This window comes from Cheilinus undulatus, linkage group 2, assembly GCF_018320785.1.
Source record: "Cheilinus undulatus linkage group 2, ASM1832078v1, whole genome shotgun sequence".
NCBI classification, from domain to species: domain Eukaryota; kingdom Metazoa; phylum Chordata; class Actinopteri; order Labriformes; family Labridae; genus Cheilinus; species Cheilinus undulatus.
Window position 1 is genome coordinate 10,106,523 of NC_054866.1, and position 26,850 is coordinate 10,133,372.

The 26,850-nt window shown below is 40.9% G+C and overlaps 1 protein-coding gene across 2 annotated transcripts; it reads right to left on the reverse strand.

Moving 5' to 3' along the window:
• Window positions 1-209: 209 nt before the first annotated feature.
• Window positions 210-22,793, reverse strand: tagln (transgelin). Of its 2 annotated transcripts, XM_041802280.1 has the most exons (6): window positions 22,640-22,793; window positions 3,565-3,607; window positions 2,737-2,925; window positions 2,461-2,632; window positions 913-1,015; window positions 210-818 (listed from the first exon to the last, which is right to left on the reverse strand). In XM_041802280.1, exons 2-6 carry the CDS (start codon window positions 3,574-3,576, stop codon window positions 680-682), a joined length of 615 nt encoding a protein of 204 aa, XP_041658214.1. In that variant the 5' UTR covers window positions 3,577-3,607; window positions 22,640-22,793; the 3' UTR covers window positions 210-679. The 2 variants fall into 2 exon arrangements, with proteins under 2 accessions (XP_041658214.1, XP_041658215.1); XM_041802281.1 differs by lacking the exon at window positions 3,565-3,607.
• Window positions 22,794-26,850: the final 4,057 nt, after the last annotated feature.

Sequence of the window (26,850 nt, forward strand, 5' to 3'; positions counted from 1 at the left end):
ACCCTTAATTGTGTCTGTCCACAAGTGAACTGATGCAAAAACTCCAGATGTGTCATTTTAACACCATTTTGCTCAGTCTCTGGGTGATGTACAACAGTTGGAAGAAAAAAATGATTGGTTTTTAAAATGGTTAGTAAAACACAAATCCAAAGTATATATCACAAACCCACATTTTTCAGTGTCTCGGAGTCATAAAGTCAATTCAGAGAGGTATTCAAGGTATTATTTAATAAGAAAATGTACAAAAAATATAGGTGCTGATACAGCAGGCAAAGCATTGTGGGGAGTGGTTGACGAAACCTGCCAGATTAAACTGGTCTGGTGTATCTTTTGCCTAATTTGAATACTGTTTCTAAAGCAGGAACAGCTCAACGTTGGCACATGATCATGTTGGTGTTTTAACCTCCAATTCAATGCATTAGTCATTTAATAGTTCTATATTAAGACTATGAAATTCTGTTGTACTGGAAACTACATGGAAAGGACCAAGCATCGTGAGTTCTGATCTGAGCTGTGAAAACATCTAGATGAAATGTTTGGGGTGAGGATGAGGAGGTTGGGGGCACATGTAAAGAGGGAATGATGGAAGGGGAGGTGAAGTGAACTGGTTTGAAGCTTACAGGCTCTATGAAGGTGTAAGGGGTGGATGGGGGAGTTGGGTATGTGCTGCACAATGATTTTACAGGATCTGTCGGGGTCTGCCGTAACTCATGCCCTCCTGACTGGCTCCTTTATTGGACCCCATCTGTAGACCAATCACATTTTTGCCTGCTTTCAGCTGGTCATCGGAGAATTCTCGCTTGTTCTCCTGTGCTTTCCTGCAACACATCAATACACATCCCATTTAGTGAGCCAAACCAAATCAGTGTTTCCTGATGATACTTCAGACCCTGTTTTGTGTATCAGACTCACTTGAAGAACCAGTTAGGGTCTCCATTGTATGTGCCTTCATCCTTGGTGATGGCCAAGCTTCCTAGAGCTGACAGAGTCCTCTGAACTGCTGCTAGGTCCTTACCTGTACCCAGTCACACATAAAACAAGGATTATTACAATGAGGACGAGTCACAAAACATTAATAGCCAAGATTTTTTAACCCTGACTAATCAAAGATTTAAATAAATCTTTGATCAGTTGATAAATGCACTACAGGAGGTTAAAAGTAGGCCTGTTAATATAAATGCGTTAATGCTCATGATTAATTTTCAGGCAGCATCACTGTTGTCACATCTGAGGGATCTCCACGTACAGATTTCATCAGATTGTTTTTAATTTTTTTTTTGTTTTTGTTTTGTTTTGTTTTTATTCTAGACAAGATGAAGATCTAAAGTTGTGCAAACTGTGTGCTCATGATAGGGCGGGGGTGTGAGTGGGGTCCAAAGACCTTTTTCTGTTTATGTTTAAGTGTGCCACCTCAAAGGCTTTTGATTCTTGATCTGCATATGGATCATCACCAGACCTACAAAAAAATCTCTTGATATTTGCTGGGATGCGAGGGCCCTTCAGTGCCGCTTGCAGCCCTAGTTTCATGGACAGGTCATATTTAAGGATGTTCCTAAGTGTCTATTTCCCTGTTTGGCTAAATGCTCATTTAAATTTCATTTAACTGACTAGTCTAAAGAGGAGAAAATCCCTAGAAAACAGTCAAATTCCTCACAGGGCTATTGTGTCAGTGGGTGTGATGTTAGTCTGATATACTCTCTACAGTGTGGCTAACATTAAAAGCTAGCCTTCATTCATCTTTACAAACCAACACTGTGCTTTGATATGTGGCCTTTTTTCACTTTGGGTGAGTACTTCAACCCTTGGCAGCCTACATATCACTTTATTTCCATTTACTACTTTAAAAAACTGTCATAAAATGCTGTTCCTGCTGCACGCTAATTGCTAAGCCACCACCAGCTTATCATATTAACATCCAGTTATGTGCCAGACAGGAAGCGGCTATTAACTGAAGCTACAGCGGTCTCTAGAGGCGGGAGGTTCATTACAGTTTAAAAGAGCATTATAGACTGGGATTTCAAGCCAGTGTGTATAAAAATGATAGGTAATTAGTTTAACCAACTCGTAAATCCCATGCTGACTTATTTGAAAAATGAATTTAACCATTTTACTGATTAACCACGCAGTCAAGTCATATTTAACTGTGAAAGCCCTTTGGGTATCAAAAGTAGCTACTCAGTGCTTTAAGTAAATTTTAAATGACTTACTTTTTGCTTTTACTTGAGTAGATTTATAGAACAATGCTTTTTCTTCTACTCAAGTAAATCTTATCCAGAGTAACAGTACTTTTACTTGAGTACAATAGTCTGGTACTTTTTCCACCTCTGAATATAAGTCATATAGATTTTTGTCAAACTAGGAGTTTGTCAAGATAGATCTTTATGCTGTTTAATGCCCTAACAAACCAAGTTTAATATATCTGAGGTAACTGAAAAATAGGGATTATCAAAACTGTCTAACCTTCCCAAAGGTCCACTGTCTGGAACATGTCCGTCTTGGTGACTCCATACTGCTCTGCAGCGTTGAGGAACTGTGAGATCTGCTCCATCTGTTTGAAGGCCATGGTTGAGCTCTGGATCTTCTTCACAGGTTTGTTTCCAGCATTCAGACTGTTAATGAGCTCGCTCAGAACCTGGGGAGAAGACACAGAACAGGCAGAACGAGAGAAGAGGCATTTAAAAAAAATCAACTAACCTTAGTCAGTAACAGTAACTCAAACAGATGTGTCGCACTCACACATCCATCTTTCAGCCAAGCCTGGAATCCCATTTTGCCCGCCTCTGGCCTCCCCACACCGGAGCCACACTGACGGCTGATCCACTCCACCAGGATCAGCTCCAGCTCGGGGTCGTACTTGCTGTCGATCTTATCCTGAACCTGTCGGCTCATGCCGTAGGATGGACCTTTGTTAGCCATGCCGACTCCCTAAAAGAAAGGGGAGACATTGAGCAGGAGAGACAGAAATGAAGCATGGAAGAAACAGAAAAAGAAACCTGTAATTTTTTTACATGTTCTAACTGAAAGACAGAGGCTCCCTTGTATCACCCACCATGACAGCTAAAGGTTGATCAGGGTTAGTTTGGGGAATAAAAACCCTTTTGCTACTTGTCTGCACAATCATGCATGAAATACTTCAAAAATGTAGATTTAGACAGTAATAAAACATATATAAAACACAACAAAATTAACATCGATGACATGCATTTAAAAAGCGTGTACATAAGCAAACGTTTCCAGCGCTCACTTGAATATCATCCCAAGAAAAACAGCCCTGACAGCATCATGTCTCCTAGTGCACACCATTTAGCCCTATAAGGACTTGTGTCACTGCGTCCAAGGCTAAGTGGTGTACAATGGGAGCTCTGTTCCAGCAAGCTCATATTTTGCATATTTTCATTTAAACACACTCAGACACACACACACACTCTCTCTCTCCGTTCTGTCAACACATCGCCTCATATCACTGCCAGCACTTTTTTTTTTAAACTTTTGCTTCTGTACTGCCTTGTGGCCAACAGCCAAGTGTCAAAAACCCAAAACAAAGTGCCGTCTGCACCATCCGACCTTTGTTGCCATGTTGATGTCAGGTCACTTCAACTTCCTGTTCCTGGGGAGGTTTAAAGGTTTAAATGTTAAAGGTTTAAAACTGCAGAGGTTGATTGGAGGATGATGATCATCTCTGGCACTGGAGAGAGAATGATGTCACCATGATAAATAATAAAGTTAGATGTTAGTGAACACATGTTTCCATTAGTCGATGACTGAGTTGAACATATGGGCATCTTTGAAGACACAATAAGTTATAAGAGAAGGCCTCTTTTGTCATCACTGGAAAATTGGTCCACATAACAGGTGCAACAACACCATGCGCAGTCTTAATCCATTCAGTCCTATGTGTTTTTAAATGGATCCAATTTTGAGATAAGGTTATACAATCTAAGATATGTATAGACAGGAGACAAGCAAGGCAAGGTGTACCAATGAATGCTCTGCAAACAAACTGTATTCTGCTGCTTTCTGAGTAGAACAATACTCACAATGATTGGTACGAAATCTTTCACCCATGATTAAGCAAAGAGCACAGGGGCTTGACTATATACCATATACCATTGGTTGATATACCAATAATACATTGGGAAAACTCTGTGTTAAAAGTGCAGTTTCAGAGCAAGGGAGAAAGAGAGAGAGAGAGCGATGACATAAGCACAACATAAGATTGTTTTTCTTTCCTTATATGTGGCAATTTCCAAAGAAAAAAAAATCAAACTCAGTGTGCAAAGCCTTGGTGCTAACACTACTTTAAAACAGCTACCAAATTTACATGGCAATCATCTAGGTCATGGTTATCCAAAGCCTGATCTAAAGGGGCAACTGGACTTGGTTCTTAACGACGTTTAGCCTCTGGAAGAGTTTTCCACAGACCAGTTAAAAGAAGGCCAAAACGAACCATGAGTTGGACCCTAGTGGCAACTAACCTTACAAAGCTGATGAGTGGCCAGATTTCATGTCTGTCATCAGGCTGGTGGGTAGCTATGGGCAGGGTTTAGTTGTACCGCAAGTCAGTTATCAGTAGCTGCTGCCAGTGAGGCATTGTCGCTCAGATTTAGCTGTTGCAGTTTGTCAGAACTAGATAACATTTTTTTTAACTAGAAAAGCGTTAGGAGAGCGCAGAGCTCCACCATTAGCCTTGTCTCCCAGTAGTACAGAATCCTTTTAAAAATTCCTGGATCCAGACGGTGATCCGGATCACTCCCAAAATCTAATCAGTTCTTTCTTATGCCATTTTTGACATTTCCTGAAAGTTTCATCAAAAATCCGTCTCTAAGTTTTTGAGTTATGTTGCTAACAAACAAACTAACAAACTAACAAACCCTCCTGAACACATAACCTCCTTGGCGGGGGTAAAAAGTGATAGTGAACAATGTAGGAGTTATTCCCAAGGGCGTGAATGCCTACTACATCATATGTTTTGTGACTCTGATAGGCCAGTTTGGAAGTGACAGGTCGCTTGTCCAATTACACCAAGATTTCTTCAAAGCCTCCCCTGCCCCACCCCACCACCACCACCAACACTGTCTGTGGGTGGTTGCCCAGGTGGATGTGAAGTATATGCCATGCAATGGATATATGAAAGTCTGTCTGGTGTGCCAGGTTAAGTGACAACATCCAGTGTTGAAAGCTGAAGCTGCAATTCCTCAAATGTCCACTTGAGGCCGGCTGCAAAATCAAGAGAGTCCCCATTTGGTCTCATTCTAAAATGCTCATTTTTACTGAGGAAATAAACATGTTTATAACCTAGTTTCAAACATAAACTTGGCATCAATAGCTAATTTCTTTACTCATTCACAGTTCGAGGGTTGCCTTTTCAAGGAACTTATCCACTTTTAGTAATTTAGCCATAAGAATTGTCTATAAATTTGCACAACTAGGGAATGGCTGAGTTGACTGACCTTTGAAGGCACACATCAGCTTGATCTCTTTGCCTGTTTCTAAAGTAATAGAAAGTTAGTTGGAGAACACATGTCCAATATGGTGACCACTGTGCTTTGGCTTCAAAATGCATCCTTAGAAACCAGTGACTGACATCACTGAGACTTTGTCCATGTTTCATAAAATCCAAAGTTGTACCATGAGTGGTCTTTTTGACTTTATGGTAAAGTTTAGATGTAGCATTGACCTTCATTTGCCAGTCAAACTACTTCTTCAGTAGGTGATTTTGTTTTTATGGTAGACATACAGTACAAGTTTAAGGAGGATGCCTTTGTAACTCTGCTGATTCACTGTTGATGTGAACTAGTCTGCAAAATGTTCATTCTTGCAGCCAGGTCTGACTTTTAAAAAGATATTTTGTTTCTCCACTGGTATACTTTAGATGTAAACATATAGATAATTCAGGAGTTAATAGTATTTGAATATTTATTGACCTTTAGTAGTGCTAGATTAAGAATTTCACTCCCTTTCGCACCACGCCAGTCATTCAGATTTCATTTTACAAACTCACCAACAGCCTTAATGGATTTATGCCCAGCATCTGCAGAGTGTTACCACCAGCCATGTTTAATACTTCTCTTCCCTGCGGTGCTTTTCCAAACCACAAGAAATCAAACATACATGCTGGGCAACATGCTCACTTACACACCACCACATGTTCAAGCTATATTTTATCCTCCTCTGCCTGCCTTTCCTTCCATCTGATAAATGCACACAAAAATTCACTCTTACCCCTTATTACTCCAGCTGACATGAGTCATCAAACATTATTACCGCACAATAATGCTAGTCTGGTATGCTGGTAAAGCTCTTTTTTTCCATTGGCTTCTAAATCCTAACCTCAAAAAAGCACTCGCTGCACCACAACTGCAAATAACACAATTATGCTCACTGTAGGGGAAAAAATTGAATTGCACTGATTACATTGTGCACCAATGAAGAGAAACATCTTCTTAGTAGTAGTTTGTATCCATCCATGGGACAGCAACCTTTTTTCACAATGTATTTTAGGCACTAAATAAATCTGTTAAGGTCTGGTCTCTAGTTTTGATTTTTATAGAGATCTGTTGTAATTCAGGGGACCAGGCCTGAGTCCAAGAGATCCAGACAATCTTCTAACATCTGTGCTGTTTCACTGTCTCTTCTAAGCTGTTGACTTCCCTAAAGGTATAATATGCAGTATTTTAAACATTAATTTATCCTTTTAATATGCCGTTGAGTTATGATATCTGAATATAACATTGCAAAGCTGATGGATTGGCCAGGTACCATGTCCTGACCAATCAGCATTATTTAAAAAGAATGAGGCGGTAGCTACTGTTGCTGTTAAGTCATAGCCCAGGTGTAGCTATAGTGGCAGTTTTTAGGGACTGGACAGCATTTCTTAAGTAAAAGAATGAGTATGAGATTCATAGAACTGGCTCCACTGATAGAAAACAGTGATAGTGGCTGCATGTCGAGTCCATGCTATGTAGCTTACTCCCCAGAGCTTCACATGCTCACCATAAGTCCTGATTGGCCTGTGAAAGTCCAATCACCCTTCAAGTTTTTTAAAAGGTTCTGCTCTTCCCAAACACCAACTATGGATTTTCTGCCCAGATGGATGTGAATATATCCAACGCAATGGATATTTGAAACAGTGCATCAGGTGTGTCAGGTTATTCCTAATAGAGATCATCATCGAATTCCCTGTGGGTTTGTTGTTCTCAGCTCTGAGTTCACACTGACTGGATGGTGCTTCCCTCAGCTTAGTAATGTGTCACTCAGAGGCTCAAATATGTTTAATTCATGTTGTTTCCACTCTTTATCGAGTCTTTAGCCCTGCTAACACTTGAGGAATGAGAGGTAACTTAAGGAGAACCAACAGACTTCCCAAAGTAATTTGTCTCTGTCAAAAATACACCAATAATTAGAACCAAATAAACTTTGTCTGAGTAAGAAGTCTGAGTGACCTGAGGCACAAGAACTTGCTGATTTTGTCCTATGTATGTTTAATCAATTTTATTTCCTCCCTACTTTATTTAAACAGATAAATGCAATACTACTGAAGATTTTTTTTTTGTGAAGATAGGAGAAAAGAAGGTCTAACCTGACACGCCGGATGGATTTGTTTCACACAGCCATCTGGAAAACCTTCAATACTAAGTGGCTGGGAAAGGGCAAAGGCTTTGAAAAAACTCAGAGGGTGATTGGATGAACGTTCTGTCACATCTCTACGGGCCAATCAGAGCAACAAAACACATGACGTAGCCGCGACCGAGGTGTCCATGCGCAGCTACCGAGGAATAACACGCACCTCGGTGACTGTATCCATCTGCTTTGCAAGGTAAAAAAAAAGTCTGTTTTGGCAGTGATTTCATTCGTCACCTATCCTGTGGTTTCAGACGTTAAAAACTACCATAGAAATATACCATTACCACCTCTAGCTTATATAACAAGTTGACCACTTTATGTCCAAATTTACCATTTGTTGGCTTCTTGTTTATAACTTTCTGACCATGTGTTTAGCCGTATGACTGTTGGCTTAAATTAACTATAAGACTGCTGACCAAAAAGCTCAAAACATAGTTGAATCTGGCTGGTCAGTTTTGGTTTGCTTTGCTTTGTAGACCATAAAGAAGCATTACCATTAACACTAATCTGTTTCAACTCCAAAAATCTCAACATTTGTTCCTACAAGCCCTCAAAGCCTCACTGGATTAAGATTATTATATTATGGCGCCCACAGGGAATTTTAGATGGACTGAAATTAATTTTAATGCCTCCATATGACAATGGAAAACAAGAGCATCAGTGACATGACTGATACTTAGTTTTTTATGCATGACTACAGAAAAGTACATAACAACACAGCTTTGGTGTACATTTTCAAAAGCAAGAAAAAAATTGGGTAAGGGGGAAACGGTCAGGGATGACTGGTACAAGCCAGTGGGTCTCAGGCTTTTACATTATGCCTGAGGTAATTGTTCTTCAAATAACATATCAAGGATTGTTTTTAATTTTGGTGCAACACGGAGTAGCAACCCAACCTAATAGTGTACAAAAGAAATACACAATATATCTAGACAGACTTATTTTTGCAGCCCAAGCACTAAAGCATCCTCACATGTTAACTTTCAAAATATAATGACTGACTGTTGTCATCATGACATGACCCCTCTTTTCTAATAACCAAGGTTAAATACTCTCAGTCTTTCGGCCTTTGACTTTTTATAAATGACACTACAGCATTAGACTGTATTTTAGCTGAGGATCTAAGTTAACACATATTTACCTGCCAATAGATCTGTTTTAGCTGACACTGTTGAGCAAAATAGATGGTTTCTTAAGTTAAATTACAATGATCATAGGTCTAATTCTGTTTTACCATCTTCATAATGTTTCTAAGATTTAATAAAAAAGTGAGATTTTTTAATAAAAATTACAGGCCTGAATATTTAGAAACAACCATGAATAAAATAAAATGAGTACAGTTTCTGTATTTGAAGAAGAAATCTTCATCATCTCCTAACATGACTTCTTCACTCCTGTCCCACTATCCATTCTTCTCTCTCTCTGTTGTTTTCCTGCTCTGTTTCTCTGTCACCATGGCAAACCTGCTTAATGCCAGAACAGGAAACCAGTATGAGGGTTGTGGCATCCGCTGAGGGCTGAGGGAGTATGGCATCATGCAGCCCAAACTCCATCCTCTACAGTTAACCATCTAACCACTGTGTAATGACTTGGTCTGAATAAACTCACAGGGACTTTTTTAAAATTGAAGTATATTAACTTTTGTTTTTTGTCTGTCAGAGGTTGCAATAAGTTATAAAAGCAAGCAAAGTTTTTGAGCTGGTTCTCTAACAGATCAAAAGTAACACTGAGGCTTACCATGAACTAGAACAGCGCTATGATCCACTGGCAACAGATAAAAGCTTTTCCTATACTGATAAGAGCAGTCCACTTCCTGTTTTCTGGCGTGACCATGCTCCTGTTTGGGTAAAGACAAGCCCAGACTGAATGCCAGTAGATTAGCCAACAGTGGCAGCAATGTAATAAAGTGCCAAAAAGCCTTTACTTACAACATGATTTTCAACTGGAGTGTAAAAGAAGAGCTTTGGGCTGAAACTCGAGAGGAGTAAAGATCAAATGTGGGACTGATGTGTTCCCACTGACTTTAATACAGCGATCACTCTTGCTGTAGCCTCTTCACATTCACTAATGTATTATAATGAAGTTTAAAACTTAAGATCCAACTCACAGATGTCCGTTAATGACATCTCCAGCCAAACTTGGGGTTGTTTGCCAAAGTTTGACAAGAGTGAGCGGTCACTTATGTCCTCCTGTTACTCTGTTTATTTTATTATGCTACAATGCCAATCCCTGTTCAAAAAAGGCTGCATTTTTGGTTTAACTCTCTGGCAGTGGGATAAGGGCCATCAGTAGAGCTCAACAGTGCCCAGCCACTGTTTTTTTGGCTCTGGTGCTGGAAGTAAATTTGCCATTCCAGCCCTCCAAAGACATTTCAGAAAAACCTTACCTCAACACTTTTAGTGCATTAACCAAACTTTCCAGCCACCTACGCACTCATGAAAACAACGGAATCAGCACAAAAAGCACACCGAAACATAGAAAAAACAAAAGGTACAAGACTGTGTACATATTTCCCTGTGAGGAAAAAGGAACTACAAATACCAGTATCCACTGCGATTAATTTTATTCCTTATTTAGGATAGTTTTCAAGATTCTAACCCATACATGTACCTTTTTTCTACATTGATTGTAGTGTTTATATTTTAAATTCTGATGTAATTTCAGAGTGCATTTACTCTGCATACTGGCATGTATTGCAGCTGTTTTACATTTAGACTTGGTCTTTAGATTGATATAAATATTATTGAGATAGATTTTCTTTGGTTTTAATAACATTTCAGTCATTTTCACTCTTAAATCTCCTAAATTTTGAGTCAAGTTAAGTCAACAAAAACTTATTAACGCTTTAGTCCAGTTTTAGTCATCAAATATTCATCTTTAAGTTCTTTGAACTTCTGTTTCTGTCACAGCTCTGGCTGCTTCCTGTCTGTCTCTGATTGTTTGTGTGCCACACCCTCCAACTGCTTGCAATCAAGCACCTTGCTGGATCACCTGGATGACTCAGCTGGATCCCATCAACTCATCTGCCTCAGTATAAGAAGCCTGGTTTCAGCTCCACTCGTCGCCAGATTATTACATCCACTCTGTGGTATTTATTATCGGCCCCTCTGTGCAAATTTAGTTCAGAGTTTCTACTGCTTGACTACTCCTTACCCGTGTTTCTAACAGCCTTTTTCTCTGTGCCCAGATTCTACAAATCCAGCCATCTAAACGACTCCTCCTGCAACACAGCTACGGAAAGCCAACAGGACCAGAATTCACCTGTCTCCTCTGATACCCAAACCAACCAGCCAGCCTACAACTGCAAACATTAAAACTCCTTCTAACTGCTCACCTCGTCTGTCTGCTTCTGGGTCCTACAACAAACTTCCTCACTTAACAGAATAATCTGGCCACATGGATCCAGCAGACTCAAACGCACTCCACCAAGCCCTCGCCTCTCAAGGAGCTTTAGTTGGACGCCATGAACAAGCCCTACAAGGAATCATGCAAACTCAGCAACCTGTCTACACATGTCACCCAACTCAGCACCCAGATGTCACAGGTAGCTACCTTGCTCTCTGCTTCGACTCCATCTGCTGCTACCTCTACTTCCCCCAGTGTCCCTCCAGAACCCTCAGCTCCCTCTCACTCTGCACGAGAACCATATATTCCCATCCCACAGCATTATTCAGGAGATTTGGGGGAGTGTGGGGCTTTTTTGTTAAAATGTTCCCTAGTGTTTGATCTGCAGCCCTTAACTTATGCCACTGATAAGTCCCGTATAGCCTTTGTAATGGGTTTACTCTCTGGTAAAGCTTCTAAGTGGGCTTCAGCTATATGGAACAGCAACTCACCCATTTGTAATTCATATTCCCTCTTTGTTTCTGAAATGAAAAGAATCTTTGATCACCCTGTGCAGGGAAAGGAAGCAGGACAGCGTTTGCTAACCATTAAACAGGGAGCATCCTCTGTAGCCCAGTATGCTCTGGAGTTTAGAATATTAGCTGCTGAGAGTGGGTGGGATGAGATTTCTTTGCAGGGAGCCTTTTTTCATGGTTTGGGTGACTATGTTAAGGATGAGTTGGCTGCTAGGGATGAAACTGATAATTTGGAATCTCTTATTTCCCTCTCCATTCGCCTTGATAATAGGTTACGTGAGCGTGGCCGAGCCAAAGCCGCACGCTTCCCCACTTCCAGGTCCTCTCCCCAGTTTCGCCCCCAGTCCCCATGCTCCCCTGATTCCCTACATGCTGCTAAAGCTCCTGCAGTGCCCCCCAATGCCCCCCTGACGGAAGAACCCATGCAGCTGGCCCGGACTCGCCTCACCCCATCAGAGCGACAGCGCCGTTTCTCCTCAGGTCTCTGCATTTACTGTGGAAATCCTGGTCATTATCTCACCTCCTGTCCCCAGCGCCCAAAAGAGCAGGCTCATCAGTAATCAAGGGGTCTCTGATGAGCCACACCACCTCCTCTGCTACGACCCCACCAAACCAAGGCCAGCTTCAAGCCACCCTCCTATGGAACAGTGAGTCCATCCCTCTCATTTGTTTTGTTGATTCTGGAGCAGATGATAATTTCATTGATTCATCCCTTGTTAATCAGACTGGCATCCCTATTGAACCCATATCCTCTCCTAAGGCTGTTAATAGCCTAGATGGTAAAACCATGGCCCAAGTCACCCATTGTACCACCCCAGTTACTCTAATCCTATCTGGTAATCATCGAGAAACCATCAAGTTCTTTGTTCTCCCCTCTCCTCATGTCCCTGTAGTCCTTGGTTTACCTTGGCTAAAACTTCACAACCCCCATATTGATTGGTCTAAAGGCACCATTGTCAGCTGGAGTGTTTTTTGTCATTCCCACTGTCTCAAATCAGCCCTAGCCTCCTAGCCCATGCCCTGTGACTACACCCCCTGAGCCTCCAGATTTATCCTCTGTCCCCCCTGAGTACCATGATTTAGGTGAAGTGTTCAGTAAGTCACAAGCCCTTTCTCTACCACCTCACCGGCCATATGACTGCTCCATTGACCTGCTCCCCGGTGCCCCCTTGCCCTCTAGTCGGCTATACAACCTCTCTCGCCCTGAACGAGAAGCCATGGAGAAATACATTCATGACTCATTGGCTGCTGGTTTGATACGCCCCTCCTCTTCTCCTGTTGGTGCTGGATTTTTCTTTGTGGAGAAAAAGGACAAAACACTGAGGCCATGCATTGACTACAGAGGGTTAAATGACATAACAGTAAAGAACAAGTACCCACTTCCTCTCATGGACTCTGCTTTTGAACCCCTACACCAGGCTACTGTCTTCTCTAAACTGGACCTACGCAACGCTTACCACCTGGTTCGAATCAAGGAAGGTGATGAGTGGAAAACAGCCTTCAACACTCCCCTTGGCCATTTTGAATATTTGGTTATGCCCTTTGGCCTCACTAATGCCCCTGCTGTTTTTCAGGCGTTGGTCAATGACATCCTCCGCGACATGCTCAACAAATTCATCTTTGTTTATTTGGATGATATCCTGATCTTCTCCCCTGACATGAAGGAGCATGTCCAACACATCCGACTGGTCCTTCAACGACTCTTGGAAAACAAATTGTTTGTCAAGGCTGAAAAGTGTGAATTTCACGTTTCCTCAGTGAGCTTCCTTGGCTTCATCATTGAGCATGGACAGTTGAAGGCAGACCCAGCTAAGACCCAGGCAGTGACAGACTGGCCCATTCCCACCTCCCGCAAACAGCTTCAGCGTTTCCTTGGCTTCGCTAACTTCTACCGACGCTTTATAAGGGACTACAGTCGTGTGGCAGCCCCCCTAACCCAGCTCACCTCCACCTCTCGTCCCTTTATTTGGTCACCAGAAGCTGAAGCAGCCTTTCATCATCTAAAGAAGTTGTTCACTTCAGCTCCAGTCCTCAGCCATCCTGACCCATCTCTCCAGTTTATTGTGGAAGTGGATGCTTCAGACTCTGGAGTTGGAGCAGTACTATCCCAGAGATCTCCCTCTGACCAAAAGCTGCATCCCTGTGCCTACTTCTCCCGCCGACTTTCCCCAGCAGAGCACAATTATATGTGGGGAATAGAGAGCAGTTGGCAGTTGTACTGGCATTACAAGAATGGAGACACTGGCTAGAGGGGGCAAAACAGCCATTCATCGTTTGGACAGACCACAAAAACCTGTCTTATTTGCGTTCAGCCAGGAGGCTGAACTCCCGTCAGGCTCGTTGGTCACTCTTCCTTGGAAGATTCAAGTTTTCCCTGACATATTGCCCTGGTTCAAGGAACATCAAGCCAGATGCCCTCTCTCGTTTAACAGATCCAGAGATTGAGGAGATCCAACCTGAGACCATTCTCCCCCCAGCCTGTGTGGTGGCAGCTGCTCATTGGGAGATTGAAGATGTTGTAAGGGAAGCACAGCTAACTCAACCTGCTCCTGGTAATGGACCCGAAAATCGATTATTTGTACCAGACTCTGTCCGTTCTGATGTGCTTCAGTGGGGGCACTCCTCCAAGTTGTCCTGTCACCCTGGTATCAATAGAACCTTAGCCTTCCTAAAGGAGAGATTTTGGTGGCCCACCATGTCCCAAGATACCCGTTCATTTGTGTCCTCCTGTTCTGTCTGTGCCCGCAGCAAGTCTTCCCACCAGGCTCCGGCTGGGTATCTGCGCCCCCTACCTATCCCCAGTCGCCCATGGTCACACATTGCTGTTGACTTTGTTACTGGTCTGCCTCCATCTCAAGGAAACACAACTATACTCACCATAGTCGACCGTTTTTCCAAAGCTGTGCATTTTGTCCCTCTCCCGAAACTTCCCTCTGCCACCGAGACAGCTGACCTCCTCGTGCACCATGTGTTTAGGCTTCATGGCATCCCACAGGATATTGTTTCTGATAGAGGTCCTCAGTTCTCAAGCCAAGTATGAAGAGCATTCTGCCGTGCCCTTGGGGCCACAGTTAGTCTATCCTCCGGTTACCACCCTCAAACTAACGGCCAAACTGAGAGAGCCAACCAAGATCTGGAATCAGCACTCCGCTGCATCACTGCCCATCATCCAGCATCTTGGAGTTCACACCTCCCTTGGATCGAGTATGCCCACAACTCCATGATCAGTTCAGCCACTGGTATGTCTCCATTTATGGTCTCCCTGGGTTTCCAGCCTCCCCTTTTCCCAGCCCAGGAGGGCGAAGTGGCTGTTCCCTCAGTCCAGGCCAATTTACGACGCTGCCATCAAGTTTGGAAAGCTGCCCGAGCCGCTCTCCTACGCTCTGCTGCTAGAAACCAGCACTTAGCAGACAGACGTCAAACTCCTGCCCCGCTATACCAACCTGGTCAAAAGGTCTGGCTATCCTCTCGAGACCTCCCCCTGCAAGTCGATTCCCGCAAGTTGGCACCCAGATTCATCGGGCCTTATGAAATCGAAAGAGTTATCAATCCTACTGCAGTTCGCCTCAAACTCCCTGCAGCCTTAAAGGTCCACCCTACCTTCCACGTCTCTCTTCTCAAGCCTGTGTCTTCTAGCCCTCTGTGGGCTCTGCTTCCTGTCTGTCTCTGATTGTTTGTGTGCCACACCCTCCAACTGCTTGCAATCAAGCACCTTGCTGGATCACCTGGATGACTCAGCTGGATCCCATCAACTCATCTGCCTCAGTATAAGAAGCCTGGTTTCAGCTCCACTCGTCGCCAGATTATTACATCCACTCTGTGGTATTTATTATCGGCCCCTCTGTGCAAATTTAGTTCAGAGTTTCTACTGCTTGACTACTCCTTACCCGTGTTTCTAACAGCCTTTTTCTCTGTGCCCAGATTCTACAAATCCAGCCATCTAAACGACTCCTCCTGCAACACAGCTACGGAAAGCCAACAGGACCAGAATTCACCTGTCTCCTCTGATACCCAAACCAACCAGCCAGCCTACAACTGCAAACATTAAAACTCCTTCTAACTGCTCACCTCGTCTGTCTGCTTCTGGGTCCTACAACAAACTTCCTCACTTAACAGTTTCTAGGCAAATTATACAATCAACTTAAATATAAAACTCTCATATTAATGCCTTATCAATATTTTAATCTATTTAAATATCCTGGTAAAAAAACACTGCAATATTTTGTATATACAGTGAAGAAATATCATTGACTCTGAATGTCCAACAGTCCAGCACTGACATTTTAGTCTCACTGACCAAAACCTAATTTACTGTTGTCAGAGTTTGTGTCACAAGAAATGTGACAAACTTTGTGAGTTAGTTCAGGCAGTAATTTCGAGCGCAACGATTAACACCTGACATCAATGTAATCAAATCACATGACTCCCATCCTCCTAATTCAGTGGTCTTTTTAAGCTGCAAGATTTCCTGTCTCTTCCTATGCTCAATCGCCTGCTGCCTGGTTCGGCGCTGTGCTCTTGCTTCAACCCACCTCCACCCCAGCATCCACCTGTTGGCTCTGACAGGGGGTTTAAGGTGTTCTCTCATCACTCCTCAATTCTGCATGTAAGATTTATCAGCAGGGAGTGATGAAGTTGTGAAGTGACTGATGAACTATTGTTAGCTAGTTTTAATTTGGTCTCGCCCATGAAAAAAGGAAGTTGATTGATATTTTTAGCCATAGTTTTAATCAACAAAGTTTACTCTGATGTAATGTCATCCACAGTCGCCGATCGTGGTTGCAGTACATGTTTCTACGGTTACAGCAGGCCTAACCAATCAGAGACATCACAGAGACACTTTAGGCTCTGGGGCTTTCTCGCGGCTACTTTTAGCAGATTAAACTTGGTGACAGTGTTGATATCACTGAATACATCTGCAACACCAACAAATGAATGTTCTTAAATATAAGTAAAAGCCAAATGTTCCTGTAACATGACTCCAGTTTAGACCATCTTTATGAAAATCTACCGCGTTGTTTGGACTTAAATGAGCTCTGAAAGACCTTGCCCTCACAACTGTTGAAGCAAACAGCTAATACGTGTCTACACCACTAAATCTAAACCAAATCTGCAGCTGAACTGACTATTTTTTCACTTTCTACCTTCACTTTAAGGCAAAAATGGTTACTTCCTGGACTTCTGTTTCAGTGCCTCCATGTTTGGTGTGTTCATGTTCTGCCACAGGACTGACAGTACTGATAGAGTTATCTGCTCCTGTTGTTGCTGCTCAGAGGCTTAGCTGTCCCCTGGTGCTTCCTTTGTGGTCTGGTTTTCCTTGAATCATTTGGTGTGCTGCTTTTTTAAACTGTACTTGTAATCTTAGAGCAATAAAACTGCCAGAAGTCCTAAACCACATTTGTTTAACAAAGAATGGAAGTTTAAAGCGTCTTGTTTTTGGATAAAATCTTCATCTTTTGGATTGAAATTGTGTTGTGAGAGTAAGAAAAATACAATGGGTGGGAAAACATTAAGACCTTGTGTTTCATTTGATAACAGAAAATTTCCACTTTCAGAATGACAGAAACTAGTTCCCACATATCCAAAATGCCTTCACAGTGTTGTTGAAAGAAAAAGATGATGCAACAGTGTAGCAAACATGACAGTGTCCTAATTTATTTGAAAGTGTCGCAGGCTTTAAAAAAAATCTTTAAATTTTCCATTAACATTTCAACTTTAAATTTTTAGAATTAGACATTGTCTTTACAACATTTTTTTAAAGTTACTGTGAAGAACTGTCAGAATGAGTGGATTTTGGTGCCCCCTGTGGACAGAGCTGGATGATTGATCTCAAAGCTCTCTTGTTCTGTGCATGTGACAGCAAATCTTGTCTGAAAAAATCTAAAACTTCCTTATTTTAGCTGTCTAATGCAGCGTGTAAATATCTGAGGCCATTTGGGCTGTGTGCTGTTACCTCATCTGACACCTACCCAGCAACAGGCAGGAAAATTATAAAAAAATAACAGTGCAGAAAGAATCAATCTCCCTTCTGATAACTAGCTATCTTTTAGAGGTCATAAAGACTCACCAGTACTAAATCCAGCCTGTTTCACTGACAGTGAAAAATGCCTCACAGGAGCTTTAATATGGGGTTCAATGATTTTAAAACCACCCTTCATATTTATTAATTCTTCTATACACAGTCTAAGCTGTAGGACAGGAGTCGTATTTATGACTGCTGTTGTGTCTTTCAGTATCTCTAGCCTCGTGAGGAAGTGTGTCTGTGTTTTAAACTACGGTGTTCACAGACCATAAACGGCTGTGAGTCATTTGCTTATGGACATAAAACTCTGCCCAGCATACACGGTGGTAGGCCAGGTCTCAACTTAAACACTTCATTCAGAGTAGAAAAAACTTCTGGTCAAATATCAGTCCAGTATAAAGGAAAGCTGCTCAGTCAAGTTGTTACTGGAGTAAAAGTACTGGACTACTTCATTTTATAAATACTAAACTACTCAGTAAACCCTGTATTGTCAGTATGCAGTAGAGCAGTAAAATGTCCGTAAATCCTGAAAAAAATTGAATGATTCTTTATTTCAGGCTAAGATATGGTGCTCATCTGTTACAGGTGTTATAACCACCACCAAACAACCTGCCTGAGCTGGGTGACATTTACTCTAGGGCTGCAAGATAATCACAATTATTTCGATCAATATTGACATCACAGTCACTGATCACTATTAATTTTTAGTTTGAGAGACAATGTTTCCATTGCTTTTTTTTAAATTTTGAAAATCGTATATCTTACTGCTAACCTGTCGCCAGACTGGGACAGAAAGTCTGCTATGGCACTTTTGCCCACACTGGCCCCCAACAGTGATATATCAAATACAACACAGCTGTGGCTCCTAAATACACCCCCTGTTCCAATGTTGGGCTACACAATGTACACAAAACAGCCTTGGTAAGTACTGTGGTAAGTACTTTATTAAATGGTACGTAATATTTAAGCTTTAAAGGGCTGGTGTTGAAACTAATTCACTTCATGTTGATAATCCAACATTCTCTCTGCAGAATATTTTTGCAGTGTTTTTATTTGTCTTATATTTACATACTTTGTAAGTCTTCTGCATGGTCTCACACCTAGGGCACTGTACTTCCTGTGTGTAAAAGGCTCTTATTTTTATAGATTTATTTGTGTATTTATTTTGCTCTTTTCATCGTAGAGAGAGAACAGCGGATCGAGCCAGAAAAAGAGATGAGAGAGTGCACTTTAGCAACTTGGTGAGGAAGCTAGCTGCTGGGTATCAATCCCCATGATGTTTGAATAGCCAAACTAATGCAGGATAGTTCAGTGAATAGAGCATGTTTCGTTCAGTCTTCATTTCAGGTGCAGTCTAGCCCTTTTCCTCTTCCTACATCACATAAGTTGTAATTTTTTATTATCATATTATATTTGGATTGTTATGATACCACCATGCAGTCGGTCATGTCTGTCAGTAACGTCACGGCATGAATTTAAGGCTCCATGATCACCAATGTTAGAGACAGTGGCCATCGTAACAGACAAAAACATCAGAAAGATAATTTTTTAAAAACATTTTGTCTTGTTTGGACTTTTTGTCTTAAAAAGCTTTAAAAAAAATAAACCTTGTGGCGCACAGCCGAGCTCTCAACACGCTTTTGTTTCAGGACACCCTGGGATTTATTTATGTGCAGCAGTAATGTCTCTTGAATTGAAAAGAAGTTATGGGACTATAAAGACAAAAGAGAAAACTAAACAGAAAATTAAACTCACAGATTGTTATGTGTCACACACAGTAAATAATAATGACTAAGACTTTTGTGGCACAGACTTGTTCTCCCAGCTCTAGGGGCCTAAAAAAGATAATAATGTGACAAATAGTCTGAAATATATCCACATTTTTACAAAAAGTCCTTGCACTTCTTTGTACTGGCTGTTTATAAGCCATTATTCAAAGCAGTTCCTGTCTGCAGTGACACAGAGGGCCACATCACAGACTCTCTTTCTCTCTTTCTCTCCATTATGAGCTATCAGGCCGTCTCCTGTATGTAGTGATGCATCATTCATGAATGAGCCGATTCAAAGAGCCGGCCCTTAGGTGAATGATTTACAGGTGTGGAATTCATCTTCAACCCTTGGAGCCCCTAGTCTGGTTGTTGCTAATGTTGGTCAGCCTTTATTTCTTATACATAAATGTCTGTAGAATCTCAGCCTTTTTAAACATAGTCAAGTTATAGACATCTGTTTATTTATTTTACAGCCTGGACTATCAGCATACATGTGCTGCTAAGATATCAGGTGAATGTATCAAGAGTTATATGACCAGTAAGTAAAAGAACAAGCCAGATATTGAGCTTCAAACAAATGACACCCAGATCAACAATGACCAAGCCTTTTCACATTTGGTTCCTCCTGACCTGGTCTATCAAAGGGACAAATAATTATCCGACACACAACAGAAACTATCACTATCATTTATCTCTGTAAAACATATTCACATTTTGCACACGTGGTACTCCAGTGCGTAAAATGTGCTTGATTCCCATTTAAGAGCACAAATGTCATAAAGGACTATTTTTTCAAACCTTTCAAAACTGGTCTATCTTGTAGAGTATCTTGTCTCTTGTTGATCTTTGGCTGGCTGTGATTGGTCTCTACAGCCAAGAAAACAATAGAAGAAGAAACTGGAGCATTGTGATTGGCTGACAGGCTTACAGGAAGTTATTGTCTTTTTACTTATAATGTCAAAATGGTTAGTTTACTTTGGTTTTTAACCTTATGGTCCACTTAGGAGCCTACAACAAGTCACAGAAAACACGGACATTTTAAACCACAACATTTTAAGTTTTTTTTACACTCTACATAAAAAATTCAAATGGACCAGAAAGAGACAATAGAAATAATCTGTCAAGGCAGCGTGATTCATTTGCAGTCTGCACATGGCTGTGCTTTGGGACGGGCTAGGGGCCCCGGCAGCACCTGCTGCTTGTTAAGAAAAGTAAGAACGACGCATGCTTTCATGTTAGACTCGAACTAAAACTAGACAAAATTATAAAGTTTCAAAATGACTGAAATGTGACTAAAACTGATGAGCATTTTAATCTAGACACTAAGTGTAGACACAAAATTGCTACCAAAATCAATGTTGGAAGTGACGCACTATAAATAATCCATTAGAGTACTCAGAATACTTTTTTGTTGTACCATAACGTCTTACTTTTTCAAGTAATCCATGATTAGTTACACAAATTAGTTAGACAAATATCATCCCAAATAGGGAGAGATGATCAGATCAAGTGTTTTCATGGACACTGATCTAAACGACTGTCAGCATAAACCAACCCTCTTGATTGGAATAAAATTTCTTTTTGAATGAGCCAAATCGGAAGATTTTATTCAGAATGAATTGTTTATATGAAGAATTTTTATTCAGATCAGGCATTTATTCTGATTACAAGTGGTACTGCCAAAAATGAATACTGTAAAACATTAAAAATGCTAACACAATTTAAAGACTATGCATTGATTAGGGGTTGTATGATGTGAGAGTTTTTAAAGTTGATAAAGTTGAGTCGACTTCAACTAGTCATTGTGGAAATCATGAATGAATCTACAAGAGAAGGGGATAAACATTTTTTGGTGCGAATGCAAACAAAAGGTTAATATGGTATATGAGCTAGAATTTACAACTTGATGTACTGTCACTAGATTTCTAGAGTGGCACATTATCTGCCCTACCTGCCATGTTCTTGGTGCCCATTGTGGTGTTTTATGTTAATTCAGCCTTTATTTACCCATGATGCTGCTTGGTTTGGCATGTGAAAGTGATGAAGCACATTTATCAGTAATCTGTGGTCTAGAGTGTCAAACCCCTTAGATAAGTCAATAAAAAGGGCTTAACATTAGGCATCTTAAAAGCCTAATTTTGTAATGAGTGACTAGTCGACTTCAGGCCAAAAGAGTCATCACACAGCAGTAAAGTCGACTGGTCGACTCGTCTATGCAGCTCCTAGCATTGATAATGTAGAATTGGGAGAATAGTGGCTCTTAGTTTGCATTGCAGTGATTCACCCAGCCTCTGTTACGTCCCATCCTGTATTTACATAAGCTACGCCGGGGTCATTTACTGACATACGCAAGTCGTGATTTCGCTTGAGTAACCACTGTTTACTGACAGTTACATAACAGTCACTGCACACTGTCATACATGAGAAATATGACATATCGTTCTAAATAGTATGTATTTTAATTTGCTTTATTATGTTCTAATAATTTAATAATTTCAAATCAAGAGTTATTAGGCTAATCATTTCTGTCATGCGTTTAAAGGTGCATTTTTTTCTCATGTTTAATCCACCACAGGCTGCACCAACTATCACAGGCAATTCTAAATAACACTATGTGAAATAAAGTGTAAGCTACGCTATCAAAATAATGAACAAGGGAATTATAAATTTGGAACTTTAAGTTTCTTTTTTTGGCAACTAACCTACCACATACTGAACAGGGATCCAAAAACCACGGTACAAATTGAACCATGACACCTCTGAGACGTTACACCCCAAATATCGTGATGTGAAGAGCTGGTGATGCTGCTTCATATCAGCTTACTTAATTTCAAAATGATCCTTACTGCCTGAAGTCAGGTAGCATAACAGTATCTGTAGCTCATTCTTGTATGTGCTAAATACATAAGAGCAGCCTAAACTCAGGCTGTTTATCTTTCTCTGGATGGGTCAGGAAGAAATGCTGCAGGATTCATAGTATGCCCACTTCCGTATGTCACGGCTGCTACTGAATATTGAAAAAGTTTCGATTCAATCATGTACACCTAAGCTCCGGTAAATTTCATGGTGTTTCCACAGACATAAGAATAAAAGTCCCAGCTAATACAAACAAGGAACATGTTTTTTAAATTTAACATATATAAATGTACAGATGGATTTCAAAGTTTATGCATTTGCACACAGACCTCCTGTAGTTCCTTTAATGTCTCTTATTTTGAAAATACTCAATCTTCTTATACTGTCATCCTATATTTATCATATATATATATATACACACACACACACACACATTTTTAGTAATACTTTTCAACCAAAATACAGAATCCACTTCTATATTCTTCAAAGTAAAATTAAAGTATACTTACTGTGTAGAGGAAATGCTCAGTTCTCTGCTGGCTGGAGCGTGTGGGTTCGACTGTGGATGCTTGACTTAGTGTTTGTATATGCAAGGCGGGGACAAACTCTAAATAACGCCTGCTTAAAAGGAGCAGATGAGGAAAGATGACTTCACTGCTCTACAGAGGGTAGGAAGGAAAGGAGGGAGGGAGGAATAGGAGTGAGAGAAGGGAAGGGGGAGATGAAAAAAAAGTAAAGTTCATCCTTAAATGGGCAATGGCCTTTCAGCAGCTCCCTCTCCCTGCCTGTGCGTCTCTTCCCCTCTCGTCTAGTTTAGAGCCTGGCCTTATTTGGGTAGAGCTGCTCCATGTAGAGAGAGCAGCCAGGCAGCGTCAGTTTGGTCAGCAGGAATTCTCCAAATACTTTCAGCACATCGCTGCTAGTTTAAGAGAGAACAAGGTGTAAAAAGAGAAAGAGGATGGGGGCTGAGAGAAAAGGGGATGGAGCAGGAGGAGATGGTACCTAGAGAAACTGAGAAGGACTTAATGACTAAGAAATGGAATAATTGTGTGCTTCTGAACCATCATTGGAAAAAAATGTGAAAAATGAATCTTTATAAGTGTTTTAGCCATGGAGCAGAGGGAATGAGAAGAATCCTGCAGAGAGGAGAGGAATGGAAACAACTAAATCAACACAACATCATACCACTGGGTTAAAAAAATTCACCCAGCAATTCACCCGGCATTTCGTACGCCATAACCACAGATCAGCAGTAAGGAAGAGGAACATGCAGGCCAGACAGGGCTTTAATATCAGAGTTGATTCACATCTGCAAATGTTCAATCTGGCTTTTTAAATGTATGGAAAACTGCCACACACCACTTGCTAAAACTACTCAGTAAGATATACTGTATGGACAAAAGTATTTGGCCATACCTGTTAATTATTGAATTCAGGTGTTTAAATCAGACCTGTTGCCACAGGTGTAAAACATCGAGCACCTGGCCATGCAGTCTCCATCTGCAAACATTTGTGATACAATAAGGGTCGTTCTGAAGAGCGCATATTTCATCCCTGCTGGATATTTCACAGTCAACTGTAAGTGATATTACTAAGAAGTGGAAGTGTTTAGGAGCAACAGCAACTCAGCCATGACGCAGAAGACCATCATGAACAGGTTTCCATGGCTGAACCGGCATGCAACCTTCGCATCACAAAGTAGCATGTATTTAAATATAATGTCATTACAGTCCCTTAAAGAGTTCCCTATAGTCAGATATCTGCCAGGGGAAAGAAAGAGATGCAGTCATGTCTTCTGTAGCACAATAATAATGTTGATAATAATACAGTATGATAGGAACAAGGTGCTGAGCAGGAGGTATATATGAATGAAAATGAGTTTCTCTGTTATTCTAGGACCTACTCTGATTAGCAGGTAGCTGAGATTCAAACCAAGCTCCCTGACCAGCCGGTATTCCCAGTAAATTGTTTATTCTTTAATTGTAAGTGGAGAGGAGAGAGATCCTGGATGAACTACTGACGTAGTGAGAGTGCAGCGAACTTCGCTGTCAATTCGAAAGTGTTTTCCAGTGTACATTAATCAGCAAGTACAGCACAGAGTTCCTTCATCATCATGCAGCTCCTTTTTTATGTGTTGATGCAGCGCCCAGCGGGTCATTTTGAACATCATGACTGAGTATTTTTGCATTAGTTGGGAGACATCTAGCCTTTTTTGTATGTCAGGATTATGCAGGATTAACATGCATATTAACATCTGGCTTTTTTCACATTGTTTAATGGCGGCTCTTATTTCCAGACAATGTGTGACGTCCTGCAAGGATGAGATAAATGTGAAGGAGGACAGTGATGAAACAGATAGAAAGGAAAGAGAGAGACAACAAGAACCGAAGGATAAGATGGAGGAGAAAAGTGAGATCAGGATGGAGAAATGGAAAGGACTAGAGTGGGATAAAGATAAGATGAAAGAGGAGAGGAGGAGGGGGAGAATGAGGAGGTGAAGAAGGGGGATGTTGAAGGATTTGGGGGGGTAGGAGGGATAGAAGTGGATGGGAGTAAGGAGAATAACAGATCGATCATAGTTCAGGCAAACAACTCCATGTAAGTCCAGGGTCTCTTCCACTACAGTCAGTGATATCCTCCACCCCTCTCTATCTTCATTTAATTACACTCCTGCACTAAACTCCTGTTAGGTGAGCTGCTGAGTTTGTTAATAGTACAACAAAAAGTAGATGTTAAATGTGTATCTTTGTTTTTTAAAGCTTTCATTATTTTCATAGTTATGTTGAATGTCTATCAAATTTGCTGCAGGGAAGTTGAAAGACTGCAATGATTTATTGTAATTTCATGTTTCATGACATTTTAAATAGAAAGTTTTTGTTGTTGTGTTTTGTTAGAAAATTATTTTCACACCACAGGGCAGCACCAGTGAGAAAAACTATTTGTAGAATCTCTGTTCTGAAATTTCTATTGCAATCTAAAAAGGGACTATTCCTTTATTACGCTGATATTTTTTATATTTAGGTCTTACTGTGTCTGAAATATTTTCTTAAGTTTTACCAGTGGATAATTTTAATAACTGTAACAATCACCCAGCGATAATATTATTATTTAAGTATCAATTCTGAGTCTGATTTTAGCTCATTTGGTTGTTGTTCATTCAGGGTAATGCCCTGTTTTCTGTTAGCCTTGATTGATAATTTTATTCATTTATATTAATTTTTATTATAATCTTTCATATTTAAAAATAATCATAGTCATCATAGTCTCTAACCCTAACCCTTGCCACATTCGATGCATTTTAAATCCCAACAGTAACCTGATGGCAGAAGGAATACAAGATTTTGAAAGGTTTTTTTTTACTTCCACTATCCAAAAAAAAAAAAAACATCTAGCAGTCGAACCTTGCACACCGAGTCTGCTGCACTTTATTTGTATTCGCTGCAAAAATTCATCGAATGTGGCAAATTGTTTTATACTGCAATGAAAATTAGCAGTGAGGACAAGCCTGTGGCTCTGTCACTCCTTTAAAATCACTCTTGCTGGGTGGGTGTGACAACAAACTTCTGCCTTCATGTGTTGTATTTCCATGGTTGAAATCCACATAATACGCTGGAAAACTGCAGTGTTTAACTGAAGTTTTTGAACAAGGGTGGGAGAGAGAGAGAGGAGAAATTACTCGAGGGTGAACAAACGAGGAAGCAAGAAGGAAGCAGCATGTGCTGATCTGAATCATCAGTCACAAAATTTGCATAAAATCAAACCTGTTTCGAAGAAACAATGATGGACGAAAATGTCTGCACAAGTGTGCAAACGTGATTAGTACAACATGAACTTGATTTTAGTTTTCAACATGCAAAAATTTGGACGAAAAACTGACTCATTGTGCAAAGACCTTTGGTTTTACTTGGCTGTTCAAGGGAATGACACCCTGAAGGCACTATAATGAACTCAATCAGTTTGGTTGGTTCTTTGCCCTCCTCGTTTGCTGAATCTCCTAGAGCAAATGTGAGGCAGGCCTTCCCTGGGGGGCACCAAGGGACTTCAGGGGAGGCTTGAAACCATAAACTACTAAAAGGATGTGCTTTGCTAACTTCTTCTGTGCATTAGGCAAATTGAACAGGTTTTTCTGGTTAATGTAGAGTCAACTATTGAAGTCAGGATGTAATGGATTGCATTGGTCCTGATGGTGCTGCGGCCACAGTGATTAATAAGCAAAGATGTACAAGATAATGAAAGCATAAGGCTGTAAACCCTGGGGTCATACTAAGACAAAACATTCAGTCTAGCGACCAAACCAAGGGGATTTTTGACAGGCAGTAAAAGGGATTTTGGTCATTGAAGGTAAAAGACATTTAGAGCTGTAAACACTAAAACAGCTTGTGCAGGAGTAGATTCTTCACCAACAATGATCAAAAGTGTGTACCAGGCAAGGTTGAGGGTGGAGGATGATCTGCTGTTATGCACAGATGCAAACTAATAGTTCCCACTAAATCAGAGCATAGACCATAATAATCAGGTTGTATAGGCCAGTGGTTCCCAAAGTGGGATCCAGACCCCTAGGAGGGTCGCGAGACACTAAGAGGTGGTCACGAGATGCCTTCAAAAAACAAAGAATATTTCTAAATGATTTTGAATTGTATATTTTGCCCATTTTTGTAGAACTATATGCATACAATTAGTTCAATTTGAACTAGAACATGGTCATCTTGTGAAATTTGTG